At 56.4% G+C, this 27,889-nt stretch overlaps 1 protein-coding gene across 9 annotated transcripts; it reads right to left on the reverse strand.

Annotated features, from left to right (window-relative positions):
- Positions 1-766: 766 nt before the first annotated feature.
- Positions 767-27,889, reverse strand: Cflar (CASP8 and FADD-like apoptosis regulator). Of its 9 annotated transcripts, none has more exons than XM_005373203.2 (10): positions 27,680-27,889; positions 19,967-20,416; positions 18,378-18,483; positions 16,712-16,847; positions 15,877-15,962; positions 13,059-13,107; positions 9,999-10,045; positions 9,276-9,360; positions 2,397-2,907; positions 767-1,166 (listed from the first exon to the last, which is right to left on the reverse strand). In XM_005373203.2, the coding sequence occupies exons 2-10, from the start codon at positions 20,314-20,316 to the stop codon at positions 1,028-1,030; spliced, it is 1,509 nt and encodes a 502-aa protein (XP_005373260.1). In that variant the 5' UTR covers positions 20,317-20,416; positions 27,680-27,889; the 3' UTR covers positions 767-1,027. The 9 variants fall into 9 exon arrangements, with proteins under 9 accessions (XP_005373260.1, XP_013367193.1, XP_005373262.1 ...); XM_013511739.1 differs by lacking the exon at positions 27,680-27,889 and adding an exon at positions 23,973-24,141; XM_005373205.2 differs by lacking the exon at positions 27,680-27,889 and adding an exon at positions 23,995-24,140.

Here is a 27,889-nt window from a genome sequence, read left to right on the forward strand (position 1 = left end):
GTTCCAGCCCAGCCTGGGAACTTAGTAAGACTGTCTGAAAATGAAAAATAAAAAAGGACTGGGGATGCAGCTCAGTGCAAAAGCCCAGGTTCAACCCTCAGTAACCCCGCAAAAGAGGAAGGTTTTCTAATTATGCTGTAAAACAGAGCAGACCAGCAGGTGAGACCACAGGAGGTATGGCTCGGAGGAGGGAGCACTGGAAAAGCAGGCACCCTGGTGAGGGCGCTGCGGCTGGAGCCCCCAGGCTGGGGCTGGGTCAGGCCAGAAGCCCTCACCTTCCAGCCCCTCCCAGCCGTCTGTGACGGGAGCAGGTCACTGGGAAGAGTCGGGCGCTGGGCTGTCGGCCCCTGCAGTGGCCCTGTGAGGATGGCCAAGCGGGGCCAGAGTGGCCTCTCCCAGTCCCCAAGTGCCCACAGCGTGGTGCTGGCTCCCAGGAGCAGAGCCCAACGTCAGCAAAGTGCAGGGCAGGGCGACTCTACAGGGGCTGCACCCCGCCCTCTCCAGCCTCAGCTGTCGTGCAAACACACTCGGGCCTCCGCTTTCGAGAATACAGCAATGAATAAATAATAATACACAATCCTGCTCCCTCCCCATCTCCTCTTTCTACCTGCCCACCCACTCCGTCCCCTCTCCTCTCCTCCCCTCCCTTTCTCTCCCCTCCCCTCCCCTTCCCTTTCTATCCCCTATCTCCTCTCCTCTCTATCCTCTCTCCTTTCCTCTCCTCTCTATCCCCTATCTTCTCCCCTCTCTATCCTCTCTCCTCTCCTCTCCTCTCTATCCCCTATCTTCTCCTCTCCCCTCCTCTCCTCTCCTCTCCCCTCTCCTCTGTGTTCTCTCTCCCCTCTGGGTGTTTCAGCCACAGAGGCCATAGCTTCCTCAGAGAGGAAACGGTGCGAGGCCAGATTCCAGTCCAGCTCCATCCCTGTGAGCCCCTCGTGAGCTCTGCACTGCGCACCCTGCTCATGGGTGCTCTCTGCGACCGCTGCTCTCTGGAGAGGGAGCTGCATGGCCAGGAGAGGCCTGGGCATCAGGTGGAGGCCAGGACGAGCGTCTTCCTCAGTGTGTGCTGCAGGCAGAGGCGGTACCTCTGCTGGGCAGGAGCCAGGCTGTTCCACTCATACACTCTGCGGTTGAGCTCGACGTGCAGGTCAAGCAGCGGGCATGTTCTGGAAGAAACAGGAGGGCAGAGCGGAATGCATGCGAATGCAGAGACAGACCATAGCTGCTGCGTCAGGTGTGGACGCTCCCGCCGCCCAAGGGCAGCACTGGGTCTCACCTGCTGGGTGGCAACCAGCAGACACTACTGCGACGCAAGGAGATCCAGAAAGGCCTGGCCGGCCGAGCCACCAGAGGGGCTGGGGAGAGAGCGCAAGGCCCAGCGCTGGGCCCAGCCACACCCAGAATGCACCGGACAAGAGCTCAGAGACGACTGGGGGCCACTGCACCGGTCATCAACCGTCCACGTGGGGGATACCGTGACTCAAGCAGGATGCTGACAATTCCCTCAGAAAAGCGCTCTCGTCATAAACATCGGACGCCAGCAGCAGCCCTCACCACGGGACGCACGCCTGGACAGTGCACGCCACTCCCACCCATCGAGCCGTCAGCTCTCGAGGACACAGCGAGGCCTCAAAGACATGGCCAGAGCAAGCAAGCTGACACCACGTGGTGACCAGGGCTGGTCAGGTGCAGCCGGCTGGAGATGGGGTGTCCCTGGGCTCGGTGGCCCCATCCCGGAAATGCCAGGAAAAAGCTAAGAATGAAAAGCCCTGTGCAAAAGGAGAAGGTCTGGGAGGCAGCACAGCGAGGCACGGGGCAGGGACTGGCTCGGCGCTGGGTTGTGGTTTAGAGCAGGACCGTGCTCACAGCCAGGGCTCGTGGAAGCGTCTGGAGGCTGAGAGCTCCCTTGCCGTCGGGAGGTGGAACCAGGACGAGCTCGTCTCCCTCCCGTCCTGGCCTCTCTCCCTGCTGCCTGGCTGCCGTAATGTGAGCGGCTCTGCCGCCAGACCCGCCACGCTGACTTCCCCTGCCAGCTGGCCATGGGCGGAAGCCATGCGCCAAGTAACCCTCTCCTCTCTGAACTGCGGTATCGGGTTCTGTGTGCCAGGGAGGAGACGTGACTAAGACAAGCTGCTCACTGCGTCCTCTTTTCAGTGTTCTCACTTAGGTTTTTCTGTAAGGAGTGGGCACTGCTACTGTACAGGAAAAACAGTTAAAATGACTGAATTTTGAAGCGAAATGTCCAAACTCCACGCTGACTGTGCTGTGCAGTCTCCATGAGGACTGAGGCAGCCCCGGGGGATGGCGCATGCCTGGGTTCCTGAGGGCATCACACGTGGCACAGTTGGCAGCAGCACCACACTCCGGCAGCTGGGCACCAGCCACCCCATGCTCACCTGTCCTGCAGCAGCTGCTGGCAGAGGCCCTGCAGGTACAGGGAGGGCGAGGCACCAGGCTGCTCCAGCAGGCACGCCTGGGCCATGCACTGGCTCCACAGGACGTCGGCCTCCTGGTGCAGTGTGTGGGGCAGTGGCCACGGCTCCATGGACTCCACACTGGTCAGCGCTGGCCCGTCCACCTCCAGGAAGCTGCTGGCACCTGGCTGGGCCTCCGACACCACATAGCTCTGGATGAAGAAGAGCTTCGGCTTCCCAACGAGGGCAGGGCAGGCATCCCCCGTGAACATCGTCCGGACCCGCTCCAGGGGCAGCACCGCCTGGGCTGGGTCCACGCCGAACACCCTGTGGGAGTCCCCGCGGCTCACTAGGACACACACGAAGCTGTCGTGGCCCCGGTGCTGGGATGAGGAGGCCACCTGGCGCAGCACCCGGACCATGTCGTCCACAGGAAGGCCCAAGAAGCACTGGACCTTGAAGCCCAAGGAGGAGAAGGTGTCTTGAAGGACTTCTGCAGGAAACAATTCCAGAGAGCAGCAGCGGTGAGTGGGCCCAGAGGGGCCAGTCTTGTGTCCCAGCAGCGTGTGGCCCACTGTCCCCTCAGGGTCTCCCAGAGACAGCCGTGACCTGCCACGTGAAAGGCGTGACCCAGGCCCCTGCTCCACACCTCCGGTGCCACCAGCGGGTGTGGTCATGCAGCTGCCGCCCACTCCAGGGCCACCAAGCCAGGAGGAACTGAGCTGGTTTCTGCTGCTCACAGAGCAAAGCGGGGCTCTTTCTCAGAACAGCAGGACACACCAACGTCAGACCCAAGGGGCAGCAGGGGTCATGCGCCCCATATGTTGGCACCTCTTGGTCCCCGCACTCTGCTTCCTGGGTGACGGAAGCTGAGATGCCCCACAGCATCCCCAGAGTCTCCCGGCACCCACAAATCCCAACTGACCACCTGGAGAGGCGGGGCAAGGCCAGGAGAGTCTATGTCTAAACCCCTCTGTCCATCTTCTGACGTTTCAGAGCCACAGAGAGACCCCAAGCCCACCATCTGTCTTCCTCCAAGAGAAATATGCATGGCCTCCTCTAAGTTTATTTATATCTTTTCTAGTAGAAAACAGAAAGTTATTCTCTTCCCCACTCAAACCCATGTCCCTGGCATGGCGCACAAAGTTGTAATCCCAGCCACTCAAGGGCTGAAGCCGGAGTGAAGCTTGTGGTAGCATGGGCAACTTAGTGAGACCCTGTCTCAAAAGGAAAAATGAGATGGGAAGCTGAGGCAGGAGTATTCCCATGAGTTTGAGGCCAGCCTGGGCTACGTAGTGAGTTCAAGTTCAGCCTAAACTGCATAGTGAGACCCTGTCTCAAAAAAACTAAACAAAAAAGAGAGAGAAAATAAAAATGGCTGTGGACATAGGTGGGTGGGAGAGCACTGGGCTGACAAGGCCCTGGGTTCAGTGTCTAGGACCACGGGGCTGGGGTGGGGGGACACCCTTTTGACCACATTTCTACTCCTTCAATTTCCGAAGGTGCCGCCAGGTCTGGGCAGGATCCATGCTCGGTCCTAAGCTCAGCGATTCAACAAGCATGTCCAGCTCAGGGCCCCGTCAGACTCAGTCCACTCCTCTGGATGTGGGCCCACGTCCCGCTTCTAGCGCCAGCCCCTCCTCCTGTCCTGGGTGTGGTCACCCCGAAGTCCACCTGCATTCTCCCAACCAAACAGTGCTCAGTACAGAAACACAACTTCCCCCACAACTGGACGTGCGCTGTGGAATCGCAGGAACAGACCAAGGGAAAACATCTAAGGCAGCACCAACAGCAACAAGACTGGTACAGCATCACGAGCAAGTCAGGCCACAGCCTCGATCAGCAGGGTCAGCCGTCCGCACGGCACACCTGACCAACCACAGGGCAACTGCAAGAGTGAGCGAAAGAAATCTCAAGCTCTGTCCTAGATTCTCAATAGGAACCAGGAAAAAGATAACAGGTTAAAAAAAAAAAAAGGAACACAACCTGGGGTAAAGGAAAGGCTGGGATAGCTCAGCGTGATGTTGCACACCTACAGCACCAGCTACACCGGAGGCTGAGGCAGAAAAATTGAAAGCTCAGGCCCAGAGTGGGCTGGGAATGTAGCTCAGTGGTAGAGCCCTCGGGTGAGTAACTGTGTTGGTTTGAGGTTTTTTGCAAGGTGAAACAATATAACATAGGACATGTATTTTGTAAGATTATTTATAACAGTCACCCAAGGAATCACATACAAGAGAGTACAGGAAATCTGTCCATGCTCAAGACCAAAGAATACAGCTGAGGGCCTGGATCCTATGGCAATATCCTACGTGAGTCCAGCTGAAGTCCTAGAGCCCATGACAATGTCTCATGCAGGCCTGTTTCACAGATCTGTGCTGGGAAGGCCCAAAGGTCAGTGGTAGAATCTAGAAAGTCTGGGCCAGTGGGATGAAGGATCTGTGCTAGCAGGCTAAGGGATCTGCACTGGAGCCAGGAAGCAATGCTCAAAGTAAGAACCAGAGCTCCCCCGAAAGGTACCACAGCCATCCTCAGCGACAGTGAGGTCCCCAGCTCCTCCGAAGATGAGGAGAGCCGAGTCCCCATCAGGAAAGCCAACATAACAAGCTTCTCCAGGAGACGGGCAGTGCACCATCTTCCCCTCCAGAGCCAGGAAGCAGTGCTCAGAGTGAGGACCAGAGCTCCCCCAAAGTGAACTGAAGCCATTCTCAGTGATAAGGTCCCGAGCTCCTCAGACAATGAGTACAGCCAAGTTCATCAGGAAAGCCAACATGGCAAGCTCCTCCAAGAGAACCAACAGCTCCTTACAGCTTCCACCAGCTCCCAACAGCCTCTCTTCTTCTCCAGTTGCATCTCTTATGCTGCTGGCAACAGTCCTCAGCTGGGCCTCCCACGCCCAGCTCCACGCTGGTTCAGTTCAGCTGGGTGTTACAAGTTGCCCACCAGTGGTCAATCCACCACAGTAACCCACGGCACATGCATGCACACGCACATGCACACTCAACAAGGGAGAGCTGCGTGTTATGGTTTAACCCACCGGGCTATGAGCGGGACCTGTGGCATGGGCTCTACCAGAACTTTCTGCCCTGGGCTGGACTGTGGCCCTGAGCCCAGCAGAGGCAGCAGATTGAAGACTCCTCCGCATGAGACCTACAGCATGTCCCTCTCCTCGAATGTGGACCAGGAGACCGAGCTCTGGTGACTTCACCACCAGCCAAGACAACAGGCTCGGTGCCCCCTGCCTCTCTGCTCTGCCACTGTTAAGGGTGGAAGAATGAACCCCTGTGTCCTGTAACAACACACAGATTGAGGGGGCGGCCAGTGTCCCAGGTCCACCCTCAGCACCGTCACCAGGGTGTGGGGGACAAGATCCGAGGCTGCGGATGACACAGGAAATGACACACATGGCCTCCCCACTCCGAGTGGCAGGAAGGCCCGGCGGCCTCCCGGGCACAGCAAGGCTGCGGCACCCCACACCACACAGGTGGACACAGGGCAGGACAAGGAGGACCCAGGCCCCGGCCGCGGCTCACTCCAGACGCGTCTTGCTGGGCCTCGTCCCTCACCACACGCGTCCGGTCCTCCAGCAGAGGCACACAGGGACACAGGTTCCAAGCCGGCCACTTGTCCCCAGCTCCTGCTCCCGCTTCAGGACACATGCCTCCCTCACCTACCACCCGGGGAGGTTCCAGCTGGCCTGTCCCTGTCGCAGCTGTGAGCGGGCAGCAGTGTGGTGCAAGTGAAGACGGAGCAGGTCTTGGGAACCTGGGGCCTGAGCCGCCGGCCCGGCTCCTCTGCTGCCTCCTCCTAGGAGTCGCTGCTCTCAGAAGAGCAGGAGAGGGCCCAGGGCCTGGGCTGGCACAGGAAGTCGCTGCCCAGCAGACAGGAAGGAAGAAGGCCGGAGATGGAGATGGAGCCCCAAAGCAGCAGACGCCACCACAGGCCGAGAGCACCAGACCCAGGTGGGTGTGAACAGGACCGGCGAGACCCTGGTGACACGCGGTCACTCGGCACAGGACCAGAGCTGCCCGCTGGCGCACGCCACTGGCAGCACATTGCCCTTTCCTCCCGGCGGGGCTGCATCCGCTGCCTTCCTTCCAGCTGGCGAGGGCTCACACGCAGCCCCAGCTGACTCTCAGGACAGTGACCCAGGACTCACTGGGACGGTGGCACTTGAGTGACAGCCCCATGACAGGCTGACATCTGAGCCTCACTCCCAGAAAGGTGGCGGAGGCTCCGGTGGGACGTGTACATGCTCACACACTGTGAGGGCTGCTCCCACAGAACAGACCGACACTAAGGGAGATGCAGCCCGCCCAGTCCCAGCCAGAGGAGAGAGGGCTTGGCCTGGGGGTCCCACGGCCGGAGGACAGAGGGCTTGGGGGTCCGGGCTGCTTTGCCGCCTTCTCTGCCCACAGACAAGAGAACAACTCAGTGCTGAATGTGAGAAATAAAACTTGAATGCAAAGCAGAAGTCCTGCTTCCCCTGTACACATGCCGGAAACCCCGCTCCCGCCCTGACCTCGCTGGGGAAATTCTACCTTTCCTCAGAAAAAAACCTCTTGAAATGACAGTTTTCGAAACACCCAGCGAGTGCAGGGCTGCCCGGAAGGCCACTCTCGGCCTGCAGGCTCGGGACAGCTGGGGAAAAGCCCTCAAAGCTAACACCGGGCACGTCCCCGCCTCACTGAGTTCGAGTTCCCTGTGACCTCACGAGGGTGCGCTGCTGCCTGACGCTCTGTGAGCAGCTCCATTGGCGGGTGTCTAGACAAGAGACAAGGGAAGGCTCTGCCAGTCTGTGCAAGCACTGACGGGGCCCAGTCCTGATTAGCGGGGCAACGGCAGAACCCAACACAGCGCGCCCCAGAGAAGGACCCAGGGTCAGCGGGTAGGGGTGAGGTGCCACGGCTGGAGCGGTCACCCTGCTCGGGACAGAGGCCCAGAGCCAGCTGCAGAGCGGGACGACAGGAGGGAACCACTGGGCACGGTGTTCCTCCCACTCACTGTGCCCTTGCACGCGCGTCACCAGGTCCCTTCACCACCTCACGGAGCTCTGGGACGGGACGCAGGTCATGGCACGCAGGTGAAGTCCCCGTCCTCCCCGGGGGACGCGGTGTGTACAACTGAAACGTCACGTGCACAGGTAGACTCACGGGGACACAGGCGCTCAGAGCAGTGAGGGGCGCGGTGGGCACTGCAGGGACACAGGAGCTAAGCAGGGCCAGGAGGAGCACAAGGACGAGACCCCGGGCAGGGTGCCGTGAAGAGCCACAGGAGGCCTGAGACGCAGCTCCCTGGTCCCCGGCCAGCCTCCGATCAGATCCCAGGCGCCCCGCACAAAGCCACATGAGCGCTTGCATAGCGGGTGACAACTCAGATGGGATCAGGACACAAGAAGGGTGTGCGCGGCCAATGCAGAACTCCGCGGCAGGCTCCCCGCTGCACCCCAGCAGGGTGCCCTGCGGCTGAGCACCCCACAGGGGGACTGGGCCTGGACGGCCAGGCCGGGCGGCCGCACCTCCAACCTGTGCAGCTCGGCCCGGCCCCCACCTCTGACCATGCTCCTTCCCAGACACAGAGAGACACACGTCCCAGCGGCGGCCCGCGAGGCTCAACAGAGGCGAGGTGGACACTGAGGTCGGCCACAGACAACAGAGCCTCTCGTTCGTGGATTTATCTCCAGGTTCTCTGAACACAACGGGGCACCGAGTGCAGGAAAAGCAGATGAGTTATGCTGAAGAAAGAGGCCATGCCACAGCCTCCTCCAAACAGGAAGCAACCCGGCGAGAAGACAGCTCCTTGTCCTTACAAGGAGGCAACAGCTACCGAGGAAAGGACGTCTACCCACAGCCGAGAAGACTCACGTCTCACCTCCAACCAAAAAGGTCCCCGAGAAAGCAGGGGACTCACTTTTGCAGTCCATGGACTTGAACCCAGGACCTTCACACTGAGCTATATCCCGCCTTTCAGCCCGCTTGTGTTCCTTTCCTTTCCCCTTTTCTTCCCCTTCCCTTCCTTCTCTTTTGCTTTCTTTTGACAGGGCATCACTAACTTGCCCAGGCTGGGCTTTCATTGCACTCCTCCTCTCTCAGCCTCCCAGAATACGGGGCTCACAGGACATACGTAGCTCAGTGGTATGGTGCCCCTGGGTTCCACCCCTGGTATCACCAGGAAAATCAAAACAAACAAACAAAAAACTCCCGCGGTAAAATTTTAAGTGTGCCTAAAAGATTGTTCTAACTCTTTTTGTTTTTGTTTTTTTGGTACCGGGAATCAAACTCAGGACCTTGCGCTTGCCAGGCAGGCACTTGTACTGCTGAGCTACATCCCCGGCCCCTAACTCTTGACAGAATGGTGAGGAGCTGAGAACTCTGAACCAGAATGATCAACCCTCAGAGAGGTCAGTGATTAAGCAGAATAAACGCTCACGCCTGGACTCCTCAGTGCCCGCTGACGCCTCACCGAGGTCAGGCAGTCAGACGCGCAGCCGCAGCTGAGTGAAAGATCCACGCAGAGCAACCACAGAGCCGAGGACACAGACCAGGGGGCACGTGGCCTGAGCAACTCCAAGCCCCCAGAACCCGTGTGTCAGGTTTCACTGTCCCAAGCACGGCTGTCAGAGGCTGCGGAGTGAAGCAAAGGGCCGCCCAATGCCCCCGGGAGCCACAAAGCCCCCAGGATGCCATCCAGGGACCCAGGACACCTCCTGCCACCGCGTGGAAAGCTGGGACCAACGACACCGCCTGCTCAGCTCGCTGTGCACTGCTCTCTCCGGCACCTCCCAACAGAGCCGCACAGACGCCCTGACTGGGCTCGGACCGTGCTGCGGGACAGGGGGTCGGTCACCACAGCGTGCACGCCTACCTGAGGCGTTGCCGATGCAATCGATGATCAGGCAGATGCCCAGAGGCCTGCTCCGCATCCGGTATCTCTCCACAGGCGGCGGGTACTGGAAAGAAAGACAAGGACTGCTACAGACCCCAGAGAGCCCCACTCCACAGGCCCCCTGCCACCGCCTGTCCCCATGCCCCTGAGGCATCCCCGCCGGCAGGCAAGCCGTGACTCCGGCCCCCAAGTGCGGCGCACAGCCCCGCGTCTGCTCAGCGACCTCTCCCATCAGTGTGGTTTCTGTTAGGGCAAACTAAGCAGTTGCTGCTTAAGACAAACTGGCCACAGGATTGCCGTGTCTACTGGAGTTTGAAGGAAACTGTCTCAGCTGTAGAAAAGACAGCCAGGGGAAACTGCGTTTCCACCGTGACCTGAGGTAGAAACAGCAGCATCTTTCCAAACAGCACAAACGGGGACCTCCTGCGGCTGCTTTTTACAACTGCCACTGAAGAACAAGCCTGCACGTCTGCTCGCTTTCCACAGGCCCTCAGTGAGGGCAGGGACGCTGCGGGACCCGCCCGCGCCCGCCCCGACACCCCGACACCCGCTGTACCCGCATTCTCTCCCTTACGCTTACGGCCCCTGCCAAGCGAGCTCTCGGGGCTTCTTGTACTGTTGCCAGTACAGTTTGTATCAGAACCCACTGTCCTGCAGACACCGGGAACAATGCAATACCAAAGCAGCTCATTTATCCCGCACCTGAGGCAAGAAGGCTCCAGACTCCTGAACAGACATCTTCGTGGGCTCTGGGGAGAGAAGGAAGCACTGTTACAGAGCAGGAGCGAGCCTGAGCCGGGCCGCCGGCTGCCCGTCACGCCACAGCTGTCTCCGGCCGCCTCCCTTCAGTGGTCCTCTCCCTCCTGATACACACAGCACAGACACAACCCAGGGCCGGGCATGGTGGCTGGGCATGGTGGCCTGGTACGGTGGCACATGCCTGTAACCCCAGCACTCAAGAGGCTGAGGCAAGGGGATCACTGAGCATTCGAGGCCAGCCTGGACTATTCAGTAAGACCCTGTCTCTGCAATAATCAATCAATCCACCAATCAACCCCAGGGGCCTACACTATGCAGGGCTATGTAGAGAAACTGCTTGAATAGCAAGGGAAGGAGGCCTCTCCCTCACCCTCCTCCAGGGGGACTGAGGTCCCAGCAAGTTTTTAACCCAACAGGTGAATTCAGTAATTGCACTGCTCAACAACATGGATGACTTCCTACACCCAAAGTCTCAGACAGCAGAGCTCAAGCGGTCCGAGGCTCTCAGAGCAGATGGTCAGGGCTTCCGTACCCAGGGACACGGGGAGATGGTACAAACATGGTCAGCGACAAGAAGGGACACCGTGCGGAAAAAAATGGCTCCCCTCGCTGGCAGGGCCGCAGGAACCGTGGTGAGAGGGACGCAGGGGGGCTCTCACCTGCGCCCTGCGCGGCCATCTCAGTTACTCTCTTCATCTTGGGCTTAGTAATCACTAAACTGATGGCTTTCTGCTGTCTTATGAGACTGGTGCAAAATGAAAAATAATGTCTAAAAATAGGCAAAGAAAATTTCCGTACCGCTCAGGCTCGGGGAAAATGAGCACTTGCAGAGCTAATACTGAGCCGATTGCAACAGTCTTCTCCAAGTGCAGCGGTGCTCTCCTCCAAGCTGGCATTCTGCCCCGGAGGGCTTAAGGAGCCGAAAAGGGCAGGAGTGGGAAAATGCACGTCTAGATGGCTACTGCAGCCAGCCATGGGGGTGCATGCCCTTAATCTCAGCTCCAGGGGCTGAGGCAGGACGATTGTTGCCAGAACTCGGCCACCCTGAGCTACACAGGGAGCCTTTGTCTCAAGCACCCCTGCTAAAAAGAGACCTACTGAGTGACTGTTTATAAGGCCCCAGACTAGAAAGAACCTAAACATCCACAAGCATGAAACGAACTAAGTCAGCTGTAGTACAGCGAATACTATGCAGTATTAAGAAGGGCATGAGATCTTTATGTCTTTGGTATGAAAAGATATGCAGGGCACATTAAGATAAAAGGTGGGTTACTCAATGCCTGCAGCATATGATGCCACACACGGATATGACGTGCTTATCTGACAGTCCCGAGCTCTGCATCCGTGCATGGCTGAACCAAGGCGGATGGAGAACACACAGGGAAGGAACTGCACAGCCCCGCGGACGTCCCCGCCTCATACTCTGCCCTCCAGCAAGCACTCAATAGCGCCCACAACAGCCCCAGCACCCACCCCGCCCTGGGGCTGGGCGCAGCCTAGCGAGGGCCTGCACAGCACGACAGGGTTCATGCCCGGGCCTTGTGCACCTGCGGGGTTTTGGTGTCCCGGGCCTCCGCAGGTAGCACGGCACAAATGTGTGTACTGACTAGGAGTCTGTGGGGGAGACATCAGCAGTGGATTCCCTGATGTACGACATTAAGAAATAATGTGCTTTATCTCTTTGTATTTTAAGAATCACACATTAACGGAACAAACAATCCACAAAATAACCCACACAATGCGTCTCTCTGAGTGCACAGCACCCAGCAGACCTTATCAAGCAGTCAGGACCACATCTTGATCTTCAGGTGGAATATACTTGGAAGTCCAAATTACTGTGAATACTCAGCTTGATTATTTTAAACTTCTATTAGATAAAAGCCAATTTTCCAGAACTTTTTCATCTGTTAAAAAGGAATTCGGCCCAGGCTGAGCATGACAGCAGGGCTGGGGCTTCACTCCCTCCGTGTGGTGATGTCCCCCCCTCCCCCCGCCCCTGGGACCTGGAGCTCCAAGCAAAGAGCAGTGTTTTTTTTCATCCCTAGGCATACCAACCAGCTGCCTCTCCTGCAGCCTTCAGCTGGCTAATTCTCAGCGCCTTACCTGCACTTTGAGAAATGCGCTGTCACTTCAGGAACTACTTTGCCTGTCAACAGCGCTTGCTGGAGGGCAGAGTATGAGGCAGGAACGGCGGCAGGAGCCACACAGGGCCGCTCCAACAGACGCTGCCATTCGCAGGTGCCTCACTGGCGCACAGGCCAAGGCCCGGGGTCCCAGCCGGCAGCTGCACTCGTGGTGTGACTCAGGACGCCGAGACCCACGCTGCACAGGCAGACCCCACCGGGATCCCCGCTGTCCTGCACTGAGGCCTCAGGACAAGCAAAGAAGGGGGCTCTGAACGATGACGCCGTGGGGCCCACAATGACAACTCCAAGAGGCCGTACGGCCAAGATGACGAGGGGTTTTTGTATTGTTTTCTTTCTTTTAGGGAGGCGAGGACGTCTTCTGTAGGGCATCCACTTTTATTAAATGAGCTATCAAGCAAGGACTGTTAACTTTTCTTCCTTCTGCTGCTAGATACACGGTTTGTGATCGTGGCTGGATTAAACAGCCCTTGTTAAACAGGGCCTGGGCACCGCTCCCTGTCAGTGTCACGCGGCCTAAGAATAGAGTGAGGAGACTGTTGGGAGATGGCGTCTCAATTTAAATAAGCTTTTTTTTTTTTTGAGACAGAGTCTCCTATGCTCACTTTATCGCCCAGGCTGGCCTCAAACTCGCAGTGATCCTCCTGCCTCAGCCTCCCAAGTGCTGGGATTACAGGCATAAGCCACCATGCCTGCTCTAAATTTAAATAAGCTAATGCAGCAGGGAGCTGGAAATGCCATGAAAATACTTCAGAGCTATATGTAGACAAAGGAAATAGGGAGCTGTGAAACTACAGCATTCTGTAGTTGAATCCTCACACATTTATGAAGAATGGACAGTCAGAAACATTGTTCTTACTTTGATGATGTGTCTCAAGTCCTGCTGCTTTGTTTCTTCCATTCTGCAGCTTCAAATACAAAGAATAAGGTTGCACTTGGTTAGTTTCCTCAAAGAGACCTGACAGCACAGCTCTTTAAACATCTCAGTGACATTCTCTTTTTTGTCTTTTTGAGACAGGGTCTCACTACGCAGTCCAGGCTGGCCTTGAGCTCACTTTGTAGCCCAGGCTGGTCTCGAACTCACGACAATCCTCCTGCCTCAGCCTCCTGAGTGCTGGGATTGCAGGCGGGCGCCACCGCCACCCCCGGGACACTTTTTTGTTTTGGTCAGTGGCATTCTCACTCAGGAAAGAAAAAAGAGCATCACTTTCCAGCTCAGTCATCTGAGGACAGCACAACTGCTAACTCTGTAAAGCCCATATCATACAGCCAGAGAGGAAGATAACTATTTCCAGAATGAAAATACGAAGAAAAAGTGCAAGTGCTAAACTGTCACATTAGGACACCTCAAAACCACTCGACAAAGCCAGGCGGCATGATGCAGGAAGCCGCAGTCGCTGCTCCAGGCTGGAGTAAGCCCTTGGATCAGGAGGCCAACACTGAATCTGCTCCCCGGACAAGGGCACAGGGCAGCGTGGCTGAGACCGTGTGCTCCAGGCCAGACCACCTGGCTCTGAATCGCGAGGCGGCCATGTCCTCGCTGGGCACCTTGAGCTCACTGTTTAACCTCAGATGAGGACAACAGCAGCAGCAACCTTATCCCTTATGTACACCATCGCTCAGCACCGTGAACACGAAGTCCTTCGTAAACATCCAATTTCTGCATTTCTGTAATTACTTAGCTTCACCTGTGCCACATGCGGGCCCGATTCTTGACAGTCACGATCTGTGGATAACTACTTCTGAGGGCAGCGTGGAGCAGCCAGCTGAGCCTTTCTCCCCTCACACGGTGGGCCTTATATAAGGGACACACGCCACAGACTGCTGCCCACGACACGCCCGGCTTTCAAAGCACAGCAATCCTCTGCAGCCGCCCAAGCCGAGAGTGCAGCACACGCCCCGTGGAGGGCAGCTGCGTGTGGGAGTCTGTTACAGAGACACGCAAGTGCTCTTTGCAGCGGTAACTGACTCAGCCAGAGGCTGATCATGTTAAATAAAAACTGTTCTCCCAGCACCCAACCACTTTTCTCCCGGAATTCCAATCATGGACTCCAGTCACTTGCAGATGCTGTTAAACTGAACAAAAAGCCAATCAAAGGTACACTTCAGAAGCCTTATATTGCAGTCATGCAACTTCTTCCAGAATATCTTTGTATCCTGTGGCATTTGATGCCACTGCAATTTTTTTTCCATACTAGGTACTGAACACAGGGCCTTCACATTAAGCTACGTTCTTGGCCCTTTTATATTTTTTTATTTTGAGACAAGCTCTCACTAAGTTGCAAAACTGCCCAGGCTAGGGTTGAATTTGTGATCCTCCTGCCCCAGCCTCCCAGGTTATGAGGCTGTAGACGTGTGTGACACCACGCCCACAGCAATTTTTGAGGCATTCCTGCAGTCTCATATGAGTTAGTGAGTAGGTATTCAGGTCCTAAAGCTTGTGAGAAAGTTACCGAGTTCACACATCTCTGTGCCTGCTTACTAAATAAATGGTCAGGTTATGTATTACACAGAGCGAGCAGGTTTAAGGAGAATGGGTTCACAAGGCACATGGGCTCCCAACAGGCTGCGGACAGTGAATATTCTCACCTTCGTGTGGCAGGTTTTAACGAGGTATGGCTGTAAGTTTACATTAGATAAATAGCAGAGAGAGCTTGGGAAATCTGGATTTGAATCCTGAAATCTCTTTGTCTCACGATCTGGGAGGGCCACATCTCCTGGCAATGGCGGCTCCTGAGGTCCGCTGTGGAGTGGGTGAGGGGCAGGGCCTGGGCCCAGCTGGCCAGGTGGGTGGAGAGCACTGGCCACCCCTTAGGCCTCAGCACCTCGTTTTGCTCAGCAAGTGGGTGAGACAGTGCGACCCTGAGCCCCCGCCAGCTCTGAAGCCCTGCAGCCCAGAGGTGTCCTTCACACCTCAGATTCTCCAAGAAATCATTTAGAAGAGAAGTTAGCGTTTCATCACCTGCTTTCATGGAAGTGTTTATGATTTAACTGTGAAGCTGTTCTCTAAGTCCTCACTACAAATTTCAAGTAACTTTATACAGAGGATATATAGCAATAGCAGTTGCTATAGCAACGGCGTGTGTCCCTTATATAAGGCCCACCGCATGAGGGGAGAAAGGGTCAGCTGGCTCCTCCACGCTGCCCTCAGAAGTGGTTATCCACAGATCGTGATTGTCAAGAATCGGGCCCACACGTGGCATAGGTGAAGCTAAGTAATTACAGAAATGCAGAAACTGGATGTTTATGAAGGACTTCGTGTTCACGGTGCTGAGCGATCATGTACATAAGGGATAAGGTTGCTGCTGCTGTTGCTGCTAACTTTATACAGAGGGTCCTATCACACTCACACTCTCTTTTCCCAAGATAAATATTAACCACAGGACAATTCTGATGACACCTTGAACTACTCACTACTATCACAACCACAAGTGACGATGTGATATTTCTGTTCATAAATGAAAAAAACTTGTTTCATCACTCAGCAACAAAAACTAGCCACCGAGAAGCTCAACAAGCATTTATTAATTTCATAATAACAGGAAATTTACACATTTTCATAAATATACTTCAGACATAATTTTCTCAGTTAAAATACATTCTGTGAGACTGTCTATTTTTATCACAGCTGTGAAACAGCTTCACGCTGGGATTCCAGGTGTTTGCTTCACACTCACCCTTAAATTATGTGACAGATCTGTGAGGCTCAAGTTCGGGAAAGAGGCTTGGAGAGAGTTCATGTAACTTGTTCGTTCTCCTTGAGCTATAAAGCAAAAGACAGGTACTGAGCGAAGATTTATAAATTATTACCACATGAATCTTCAACAGTGGGCACTCCAAGTTCAACCAGGCTTTTAAAATACCCTAAACTTCCCAACCCCTAACTGAATTCAAAGCAGCGGCTGACTCCTCCACCACACAGCAAGAATGGACTAGAAGTGCCATTCCCACCTTGGGTGTCCAGCAGGCACGTCAGTGTGCGGGCACAAGGCAGCCTCTACACCAGCTGGCCTCGGCCACGCCCTCTGCCTGTGACCACATGGTGACAGGGAGCTGACAGTCCACGCTGAGGCGGAGGCCGGAAGACAACGGCTGGTGTTGTGAGGAGGAGGCTGAGAGGGTCACCGGTGCCCTTTTGTGGGAGTCGGGTCAGTGAAACTGGAGACCTCAGGGCAGCTATGGGGCCCTGCTGACCCGCCCAGAGCTGCATGCCAGTCGCCAGGCCAAACACTTATAGCATTCACCACGAAAAAGCCCTAAGTGTCCACAGCCTCTCCAGCCTGTGAATATTCACTCTTTTCAAAAGGCTAACATTCAGGACTGCAATTTTGGGCAACAGAGTCGCAGACCTGGGGCATGAAGATGTAAAGGGACGAGACCCGCAGCCACAGGCTGGTGGGCTCTGGACATCGGGCTGCGTCCCGCCCCGCTCCCTATCAGTCTATGTTCACCAGCCATGCCGCTGTGCAGAGCACTTGCTCTGCGCTACTGAGAGGCAAGAGCTGCTCTTACCAGACTGTTTGTACTTCTCGATTTTTTTCTTCAGGTCCAGTCTGTGGATGTTCTTTAGGCATTTCTCTAATAAGTCCAACTGATCTGGAGCAACCAGATCCAATTTCTCCAGTTCAATCACAAGTTCCAAGAAACTCTAAGAGAGCCACCAACAAGAAGCAAATGTCAGTGCAGCTAATGACCCCCCAACACAAACTCCAGGCCTTGCGATTTACAACAGCAAGAGAATGTGACCAGAGGAGCCCCGGCAGGACCCGCAGAGACCCTGACCCCGGTGCTCTCCCCTGAGCAGACTGCCCTCCTGGACTCCACTCAAGTCCCCTGGTCACCAGCCAGCCGGGGAGAGACACAGGAACTGTTTTGTATTGTCAAGGTGTCCCACGAATGAGCTCTTTCAAGTGGGTGTTGAACTCAAAACTAAGGGTTTCCCCAAAAAGGGGAAGCAAAGGTCGCTAGCGGGAAGGATTTCAGAGAAAAACCCTAGTTCTACATCTGTAAACCTCTCAAACTATTTTAATCCATGCCGGACATTGCAACTTACTGGGACTCAGGATTCTGGAGAGGCAGGATTTCAGGTTTAGATCTGCTCTACGTTTACACTGGGTCACAGGGACAGGGAAAGAGCTGTTCCGGAAACAGCCACGTCTTTAGGCTGTAGTCCCTCTGTGTTTCATTTGGGTCACTGAAGTGCTATCTTTATTTTTTTTTAAAATAAAACATTATTTAAATGTTTTTTAAATTTATAGTTCAGTGGCACAAGTGATATGTGGGGATATAGCTCAGTGGCACAAGTGCCTGCCTGGTAAGCACAAGTTCCTGAGTTCAACTCCCGGTACCAAAAAGAGAAGCTGATTAGCAGAAACCAACAAGTGAGTCATTTTCTTTCTCCTTTACATTTGACATGGGAGCAGCTGCCTTCATCTGCAGACTTGAGAATGGAATTCTAGGGGCTGGGGATTTAGCTCAGCGGCAAAAGCGCCTGCCTGGCAAGTGCAAGGTCGTGAGTTCGGTTCCCGGTACCGGAAGAAAAACAAAACAAAAAAAAAAGAGAATGGAATTCTACGGAGGAGCTGAGATTCCCGAGCCAGGCTCCTCAGAGGCAGGCTGGCCTGCGGCACCAACCCTGGTGTCCGGGAAGTACGGATGCTCTTGGCCCTTCCAGCAGTGCTTTGTGGGGTCAAGTGCACCATCAGCCCCCGCAACCCCCGAGACCCCCGCCCTCTCCGCATCCCAGCCCCAAAGCTGTCTTGAGCCATTTCCCTGTGCAGGGCTCCATCAGCACTGTGCACCCCCACCCGGCCTCACGCCAGCCTGGTGACCAAGCCGGCCTGGTGCTCACTGAGGAGGCACACAACGCTGCACCCTGTCCGTCCCTGCTCAGCACAAGCGGGGCCCACCGGACCCTGCGAGGGGTCTGCCGGGCCAGTGGAAGAAACCGGCGCACAAGCCAGGCTTGAGAGAGCTTCAGAAGGGGGCCAAGGTCCGAGAATGAGACGAACACGGAGGCCACACAGGGAGATGGCAGCACCTCTTCCCACTCCTCTTGCCGCAGATGCCAAGAAAACCCACGGCAGATGTCCGACCCGCGCTGCTTCCCCTCTGCACCCCCGGGAGCAGCACCCACTTCCGACAGCCCTGGGAACCGAGCCAAGGAGAGAAAACTCACCTTGTGCTTGGCCGTCTGGCCGCGGCCCGTGTGGTCCCTCATGAGGAAAGTCAGCGCAGACAGGTCAGACTTGTGCAGCTCCTCGCCAATCTCCATCATCAGCACCCTGGGGGCGGACAGACCCCTTTAGCAAGCTCAGAGCCAGGCGTGGTGGTGCATGCCTGTAATCCCAGCACTCAGGAGGCTGAGGCAGGAGGATCGTTGCTAGTTCAAAACCAGCCTGGGCTACAAAGTGAGCTCAAGGCCAGCCTGAACTGCAGGGCGAGACCCTGTCTCAAAAAGACTAATAATGATGATGATGATGATGATGATGAAAAATAGGAGGCTCAGACCCCGAGCCTGCGTTGCTCCACACTGGGAGTCTGAGCCCTGGAAAGAGTCCTCACCTTACCTTCCAACCAGGGCCCTGAAAATAACTCGGAGGACAGAAGCCCTCTCTTCCCCCGGAGTTACAGCAAATAAACAAAGGACCCAGGGCACTAAGTCAAAAGACAGAACTGGAATTCTCCAGGGCCTTGTCCTGGGGGACATACTTTGGGTCATGCGACTGTAAAGCAAAGAAACACCAGGAACCTCCCCAGGGACTCCGACCCAGCACGGCCAGGCCCGGACGGCCCTCCTGACTTGGCCACCTCGGCCACGCCCACAGGGGCAGGCCTGGGTCAGCGCTGTCACCATGCTGGGAAGGCCGCTGTCCAGCAGATACCCTGAGTCTCAGGACAGGAATCACGCAGGCTGCCCTAGCACTTCACAAACCCCTGCCCAGCGGATGGCAGGGAGCCACAGAGGACACCGCCCAGAGAGCTCCCGACCTGGCCTCCAGATAGCAAAGGTGACTCCGCCAGATGGGCCTGGGTAACAAGGACTACAATCCCTCCGTCCTGGGGCTGCCACAGAGAGAACTACCTCCAGGGGCCCCCAGCAGCCTGTCCTACGCCTCCCATGGGGGCCACAGGAGGCGGAGAGAAGAAACAGCAACAACAGGGCAGGGTTCCTCCCGCCCCCACCCCAGTCTCTGTAGGACGCCACATGGGGGGCACATTTCAGAGCCATGTAACCCAGGGTGGGCAACCGAGGCGCCCACCGCGCTGCGCTGGCTCAGCAGCGTGGGCCAGCGGGGACTCGGGGTTGCAGAGCGCCACAGAGTCAGGAAGATGCTGTCAGACTTCCTTCCTCAGTGCTGGGAACGGACAGCACCCCGAGAGTGAGCCCACAGACCTCGGCAGTCCCGCTGGGGGCTGGCAAGTTCCGTTCTCGGCTGTTCCTGCCTTTCTTCCTTTCCTGTAGTCTGTCCTTGAGACAAACATACACCATCTGCCCCACCCCCTTTCATTAACAATTTCTACCCAGTTCCTCCAAGCAAGAGTGGCCTAAGAATTCAAACCCTGCCACTTTCCTAGGCGCCAATAACCCTAGCAATTGGGAGGCTGAGGCAGGGGGATCTAGAGTTTGAGGCCACTCTGGGTGAGTGGTGAGCTCAAGGCCAGCCTGGATATCCGCCAGAAGCTGAGACCGGAGAAGAGGAAGCAATGAGGCTGCTCTCTCCGAGGCCCCCGCCCCCGCCTGTCTCAAGGGGATGCTGGTGTCACCTGTAGCTGGACACGAGGCCAGGGTGCCTGTGCAGGTGGGTCTCCAGGGCCGCCCGGTCCATCCTCAGCACCCGCTTGAGCAGGTCGAAGCGCTGCACCCTGTAGAGCAGCTCGGCCAGGCCCAGACGGGACAGCCGGCCTTTCTCACTCAGCGCCGCCAGCAGATCGCAGGTGTTGCTGGGCGGCAGGTCCACCGCGAGGTCGCGGCACAGGAAGGCCAGCATCTCCTTCTCCTCCTCGTCCAGCGCCTCCTCCACCCGGTGGATGAGCTCGGCGGGCAGCGCCATGGCGAGGGTGGCGGGCAGGGGCTGCCGGCCCTCAGCAGTGGCCCGGGCGAGCACCAGCTCCATCTGCGCAGCCCCGCTTCATGGTACTCGGTCCTGGCGAGGGCGCCTCGCTGAGGGGCGTTAACTCCCCGGCACTCACTCTCCCTCCTTCATTGGCCGGAACCTGGAGACCGGAGAGGCTGCCTCAGCGACCAAGCCCACCGGACTGATCGGAACCAGAGGCACCGAGGGAGAAGTGAGAGTGGGGACAGCTCAGCCCCAAAAGCCCCAGAGTACTCGGGACACAGAGGGCGGGGAAATCACAGAGATGACGCCACGGTTGTGACGGGGGAGGAAGAGGAAAACCCAGTGAGTCAGAGGCTGCAAGACCAGACCGAGAGACCTGCGTCACGGCCTGGGGGCCGCCCGCAGCCGCCTCCGTGCGTGCGTGCACAGGTGCCGCGCACTTCAACCCCACCCACGCCAGCCGGCCCGGCCCCAGCCCCTTCACAGCTTCATCAAGTTGTCTTGTCTGCCTGCTTCGCGGCGCTGAGGATGCATCCCGGGCACTGAGCTGCACCCTCAGCCCTTTTCGTTTTGAAGGTCTTCTAAGCTGTCCAGGCTGGGTTCAAACTTGTGCTCCTCCTGCCTCAGCCTCCTGAGGAGCTGGGGTATCAGTCACCACGGCCAGCCTCCTCAGACTGCTACAACACACTGCTGCGTGGCCACAGCTCGGTGGAGGTCCTGCGGTATCGGTATCGGGAGGGCGGGGTGGGGCGGGCAACCTCCTCTGCCCAGGGTGGGTGCACGGGCCAGGGGACTCTACATCTTTTTCTGTGACATTTAAATTACAAATTATGGCCACTGTTTCATAGCTACAATGCACACTGAACCAGCTCTTGTGCTCTGGCCCAGCATTTTCTCTGTTCGAGAGACAAAATTCAGATTCCCACACAATCGGAAAAAACACCTGAACACAGCCCGGCTCCACCTTGCCCGCGGTCACTCTCAGCACACGCAGACGGACAGCTGCGCCCAGTGCTGGCGAGGCCGCTCACCACGCCCACTTCAACAGCACTGCCTGGAACTGGAGATGACACTTGCCAAAACGATCGTTCAGCTAAAGCAGAAAAACTGGTACGTGACTACTTCACGTTTCTCTGAAAGGTGGATGTTCCTCAACACCCTACACTCCATCCCCGGGGCCACAGAGCATTAACCCGAGGGCCCCTTCCTGAACAGGCAGTTTGCCTTTTCTACTCCACACAAGTGTCACAGTCCTGTCCCTATTAAATTTGCATACAGCCGGGTGTGGAGGCAGTTCTGGGACTGCAACCCCAGAACTCAGGAGGCTGAGGCAGGAGGCTCACTGCGGATTTCGGTCGTTTCTCTTCTCAGAGAAACAAAGCAAAAAAAAAAAAAAAAAAAAAAGGAAATACGCAAGAAATAAAAATAAAATAAGAGGCCATTAAACATAGGAAAGGGGCGGGGGAGATCGCTCAGCGGCACAGCCCCTGCCTGGCAAACACAAGGTCGCGAGTTCGATACTCCGTACCAAAAAAAAAAGCAAAAGAAAAACCATAAGGACTGACTGGATAAGAACGGAATACTGCAATACCTGCTAAGGTCTGTAGAGGCTCTGCAGACCCCGAGGCCCTGCGCAGGGCCCCTGTCTGCGGGGGGTGCACCCCGGGGCACGCAGCCCTCACACGGAGCTCTTCCTGCAGGACGCTGGGGAGACAGGCTGAAGTCCGAGCAAGCACAAGACCACACAGCAGCTGAACACAGCGAGAACACAGCCCCAAGCCTGTCTGCACCCGCAACCCAGGGGGAAGAGGGTCGGGAGAACTCCACGGCCGCAGAGCCCTCACGGCCCGGCCTTGGCGAGAGCAGGGGACGAGGAGGGCCGAACTCGGGTTCAGAGTCTACAGGGGGCTTGGGCAGAGGCGGGGCCTGGGGAGGGGGCGGGGCCTGGGCGAGGAGGCAGGATCTTGGGTGGGCGGGGCCTGGGCTAGGGGCGGGGCCTGGGAGAGGGGGAGGGGCCTTGATGAGGGGCAGGGCCTGGGTGGGGGCGGGGCCTGGGCAAGGAGGTGGGATCTTCAGAGGCGGGGCTGGACTAGATAAAGCGTTTGGGGCTAGGTAGGGCCTTGGGAGGCGGGACTTGGGCTAGGGGGCGGAGCCTGGTGAGAGGTGGTGGCTTGAGCGAGGAGGTGGGATCTTGGGAGGAGGTGGGGCTGGACTACAGGACGGATTTTGGGGAAGGGCCTTGAGAGGCGGGGCTGAGAGGCGGGGCCTAGGCTAGGAGGCGGGGCCTGGCAGGAAGGCAGGGCCATGAGAGGAGGCGGGGCCTGGTGAGAGAGATAGGGCAGGAGGTGGGATCTTGGGAGGAGACGGGGCTGGGGGCTGGGCCTTAGGAGGCGGAGCTTGAGCTAGGAGGCGGGGCTAGAGCGAGGCCAGTAGGCAGGGCTCTGGGGCAGAGCATAGTGGGAGGAGGGCGCCACTGGGGCGGGGCTGAAGTGTCTCTCTCCCTGCCGGCTCCTCCCTTCTCTGCTTCCCGGTGCCCAGGAGGTGAGCAGCTCCTCCCCACCGCCCCGCTCCCACCAAGCGCTTCCTGCCTTGCGGCCAGCTGACAATAAGCTAAAATCCTGAGCCAAAATAAGCCTCTGCTCCTCAAGTTGCGGACCTAGTGCTGTGTGCCGGCGGGGACAGAGTAAGCTCCCGGTGACCAGCAGTGGGGCGTGGGGTGTGCAGTGTGGAAGCTCCGGAGAGGGCCGGCCTGCGAGCCGAGACACGCGAGCGCGGGGTCCCTCGGGCTGCTGGGAGAAGCATGCCGTTAAAAGCTTGAGGACTGTTTGTTTCTGGAATTTTCCACGTCATATTTTCAGGTCACAGCTGCCTGTGGCAGCGGAAACCACACAGGCGAAACCTCAGATGAAGGACGGCAACTCTGCCTCACCGCACCCACGGTACAACCAACCCGACCGCCAGCAGAGAACCCTGGCGTTTGCACACTGCAGAATTACTGGCTGTCCCCTCCGCGTGCAGCCTGTATCAGTTCAGTTAACAATTACTAAAAAGAAACGGGCGTGAAGAAAACCCTGCTCGCTGCAGAGGAACTAAGGCGTCGCACTTTGCGTGCCTTCAGGAGCAGAGATGGTGGCTCGTGCCTGTGGGAGGCCGAGTGAAAGCCCTGCCTGAGCAACCCAATGACTTGATGAGACCCTGTCTCAAAATAAAAAATAAAACAGGGGTGGGGGTGTGGCTCAGTGGGAAGGCCCAGTACTGTGAAAATAAATACAACATAAAATGCTTCGAGAGCTTCCTGGCTGCGTCTGCAGACGAACCTTACAACCGGAAAGCCCAAAGCCATGCTGAAAAGGGACCGGTCGTGCTCCACCCACAGCTTGGAGGCCGCAGGGGCCAGTGGGCCGGGGGAGGAGCCCTGTGCATCTCAAAGGGCCACACCTACACTGCACTCCTTTCTTCCAGAGTCCCCTGCTGTCCCCTACGCGGCAAGAGGCCAAGAGACCCTGTGAGCCCAGTGCTCGCTCTTACGCCCAGCCCTGGCCTGGCCAGCACCCCCGTTTCATTTCACCTACTGTTCTGAGTCCTCCCCAACCGGACAAACCAGTCCTGTGTGTCTGCCAGGATTTTCCAGGCGCCTGTTGTCCTCTGGCGAGCTCTGATCCAGCGACCGACCGTGTCCCCTCTCTCCCGCACGCACACAAATCCTCACCCACCCACGCACAGCCTGCCTCTCACTTCGCACTGGCGCAGCTGAGGCCTGAGGACGGTTTTGGTTTCGTTTCTGGGAGAAATGTGGGCCCTGCCGAGGAAGTCACAGCGCCAGCGGGGCTTCTGTGAGTCGGCTGAGCTTCCGGGACCCATCTCCTGGAGGATTCGCGTCCTGGAAACAGAAGCACTGCGCTTTCAGCGAAAACACACCTGACACAAGTGTTTACACAGCTGCGGGGAAGGCTGGGGGGGAGGGCCCCGCCAGCAAAGACTCCGGCCCCCACACGCCGGCGCCTGGGCCAGGCACACTGAGCTGGATCCCATGGCTTCCATAGAAGCTCCAAGCCCAGGTGGCGTCGCTCCCAATCCTGGAGAAGCTGCTGTCCCCAAGCCTGTGTCACCAGCATAGGGGGCAGCAAAGACGGGCCGCCACCCACGTCTGCAGCGCTTGAGTGTCACCCCTGCTGCACAGCTGAAAGGACTCCTGACGGAGGCGGCAGCATTCTTGTATGCCAATAATGAACTCAGTAAGAAAGAAATTAGGAAAATACCATTTATGTCATCAAGAAAAATTAAATAGTTAGGTTTTTTTTCCTGTACCGGGACTCGAACTCAGGACCTCGCGCTTGCCAGGCAGGCGCTGTGCCACTGAGCTAAATCCCCAGCCCAATAGTTAGGAATCAGCCTAACCAAGGAAGTGAAAGGCCTCTACAAATGAAAACTACAGTACTCTGATCAAAGAGGACATCAGAAAATGGAACTATCCCTTGAAGCAAATATTGTCAAAGTGGCCACATTTCCAAAACTGATAGATTTAATGCAATCACAATCAAAATACCAATAGCTTTCTTCACAGAACTGGACAAAACACTCCTAAAATCCATAGGAAACTGGAAGAGCTCCAGAATAGCAAAAGTAATATTAGGCAACAACAGCAAAGCAGGAGGCATCACAGTGCCGGACTTCAAGTTATATTACAGATCTACAGTGATAAAAACAGGGTAGTACTGGCATAAAAACACATATTAACAATATCTGGGATTAATGCATTACATTAAATTAAAAAGCTTCTGCACAGCAAAAGACACAACATAGTGAAGAGACAACCTACAGAATGGGAAAATTTTTGATAGCTACTGTTCAGAGGACTAATATGTAGAATATATATTTAAAAACTCATAAAATCAGACCCCCCCAAAAAAATAAAAGATGCAATTAAAAATGGACAACTAAAGTGAACAGACACTTCTCAGAAAAAGAAATAGCCAATAAATACATGAAAAAAATGTTCAACCTCCTTGGCCATCAGAGAAATGCAAATTAAAACAACACTGAGATTCCACCTCCCTCCAGAAAGCAGGCGTTATGGCTTGTGCCTAGATGTCCTCAAATCCTCACGGCTCATAGGTGGGGACTGTTGGAGTTAGCTGGATCTAGAATGTGTGATACTGGTACTAAGGGTGTGTGGTACTAATTTAGTCCACTAATTAGAATTAGCATGGCTCTGGGTGTGGCTGAGTAGATTTACTGAAGATAGGAACCCCACCTTGGGTGTAGGTGGCACCACCCAAAAGGCCTGTAGCCTGGATGGGATAAAAGGGACAGGCAGGTTCACTGCTGCTGCTGGCTGCCGCCTACCACCAACTGTTTCTCCTCTGCGATGCCCCTCTGCAGTGCCACCCTGCCTTCAGGCTATGCACTGAAACCTCTACAGACTGTGAGCTGAAATAAACCTTTCCTCCTTTGAAGTGGCCATCATCACGAAATCAAATACATGTTGGTGAGGCTTCGAGGAAACAGGAACCCTTCTACACTGTTGGTGTACAACCACTATGGAAATCAGCGTGGACAGTCCTCAGAATCTAAAACTGGAAATTCCACTTGACCCTCCCGAGTATCTTCCTAAAAAAGTTAAAGACATCATTTTACAGTGATACATGTTTACAGCAGCACAATTCATATAGCTAAATCTTGGACACAGTGTAAGTGTCCGTCAACAGATCAATGAAGCTGGGCATGGTGGTGCATACCTGTAATCCCGGCACTCAGGAGGCTGAGGCAGGAAAGTCACCATGAGTTTGAGGCCAGCCTGGGCTACAAAATGAGTTCAAGGCCAGCCTGAACTACACAGTGACAGCCTGTCTTGAAAAGAAAAAAAAAAGAAAATGTGTTTCTACACAAAGGGGTACTATATCACAAAGAAGAATAAACTTGACTCACTCGTAGGAAAATGGGCGCAGCTTGAGACCATGTATGTTAAGTTAAATAAACCAGACACACAAGCTTAAATACTGCATGTTTTCTCATGCATAAGTAAATTAATGAGCAAAATAAAAGACAAATAATAGGAAACACAGACAGGTCTTTTACAAAAGGGAAGGAGACCAAGAGAGGGGGCGGGGAGGGAAGTGAGAGGGGCTGAGCTGCGCCGCGTCAGCACTCCGGCTCCGGGAGGAACGTGATCACCGCGCACGGCAAACATGGGCTGAAAAAATAGAAGCCAAAGTGTCCTTTGCCTCCTCCACACGCACTGTCATCTCCAAACTCTGAAACTAGCGTCAGAGCTGCCAGCCGCCCACCTCAGCCCTGTCCTTGAGGTAGGACAGCTCTCCTAGGAGCGGCCCCAAGAGCCAAGAGGCCAGGCATCTCCCGGGCACCGGCCTTGAAGGCTCCCCAGCAGTCGCGTGCCCTGCGAGCCCACAGGCCGGCCACTGCAAGCCTTCGCCCCCGGCACTGGGACAGCTCGCTCCTGCCTGGCCACACTCACAGCTGGGCTCCTAGGCCACCTGCAGCCTCGTCACCAGCAGACCTGGCCAGGGTCAGCAGTCAAGGCGGCCCAGGTGCTCTGCTCCCATCTCAAAGGGTGAGGTGCCGGTGGCGCGTGTGCGCGTCCTCCGAGGTCATCTAGAGGAGGCCCGGCCTCTGTCTCCCGCAGGCCTGTACACAGTGCGTCCCCGGGCGGTGGAGCTGGGCGGGTCACCCCTTAGGGGACAGACTGTCCAACGTCAGAAGTCACTGTCATACACGCCTGTATCTGCAGCTCCCCGGGAGGCTGAGGCAGGAGGATCATGTGGTTGAGGCCAGTCTGGGCAACCTGGCAAGACCTTGTCTCAAAGAAAAATTTAAAAAGCCCTGGGGCGGTAGCTTGACACTCCATGGGTTCAACCCCCAGTACCACAAAAAAATAAAAACTATTTTTTCTAATTACAAAAAGCCGAGCACATGGAGAAAAGGAAGAACAGTCCTCCCCAGCAGCCAGCTGCGCTTCAGTCCTGCTGTCCGCAGTCCCCTGAGATCCACTCCTCTGCTGAGCGGCCCCAGCCCGCGCTGCTCGGCAAGACCCAGCGGGTCAGCGCTGCCGGCACGAAGCCCTGGATTGCACTCAGGGAGACTCAAAGCCCTGCAGACAGACGTCCTCACAAACAACAAAAATAGGCATTTTGAGAAAAGAAATTTTCATCTGAAATGCGGAGCCGGGTGTAAAGGCACCCGCCTCGACCCCAGCTCTGGAAGGCTGAGGCAGGAGGATCGCAAGTTCAAGCCCAGCCTGTCAACTTAGACTTGAGAGACTCCGTCTCAAAATAAAAAAAATAACAGATGGGCTGAGGCGGAGCTCCGCGGGAGGGCGCGGGGTTCGGAGAAAAAGGAACTCGGAGGCGGGAGCAGAGGTCCCCGAGGAGCGGACCGGAAGCTGGGCGGCGCGGGGACCCACCTGTGCCGGTCCTTCGCGGAGGCCGAGTCAGTCTCGGGCAGGCTGGGGAGGCCGCGGCGCCGTTCGAGCGCCCGCCCCGCGCGGTGGCCCAGGACACGCACAGCGAGCCCTGGCGGGGGGGCAAGGTCCAGGAGACGACCTGCGCCCGGCCCGGCCCAGCCCCAGCCCCAGCCCTCGGCGGCCCGGAGGAGCCGGTCGGAGGGCACAGCC

Source organism: Chinchilla lanigera, unplaced genomic scaffold (genome assembly GCF_000276665.1).
Source record: "Chinchilla lanigera isolate Chin_1 unplaced genomic scaffold, ChiLan1.0 scaffold00002, whole genome shotgun sequence".
Lineage (NCBI taxonomy): Eukaryota > Metazoa > Chordata > Mammalia > Rodentia > Chinchillidae > Chinchilla > Chinchilla lanigera.

Bases quoted from the DNA above. Each gene is read 5' to 3' on its own strand.
- Cflar (XM_005373203.2), bottom strand. From the start codon at position 20,316: ATGGAGCTGGTGCTCGCCCGGGCCACTGCTGAGGGCCGGCAGCCCCTG. The intron at 10,046-13,058 runs GTAAGAACAATG...TTCTCTCCCCAG, and splicing joins ACTTGAGACACATCATCAAA to AGCCCACGAAGATGTCTGTT. The intron at 1,167-2,396 runs GTGAGCATGGGG...TGTTTCTTCCAG, and splicing joins CAGCAGCTGCTGCAGGACAG to AACATGCCCGCTGCTTGACC.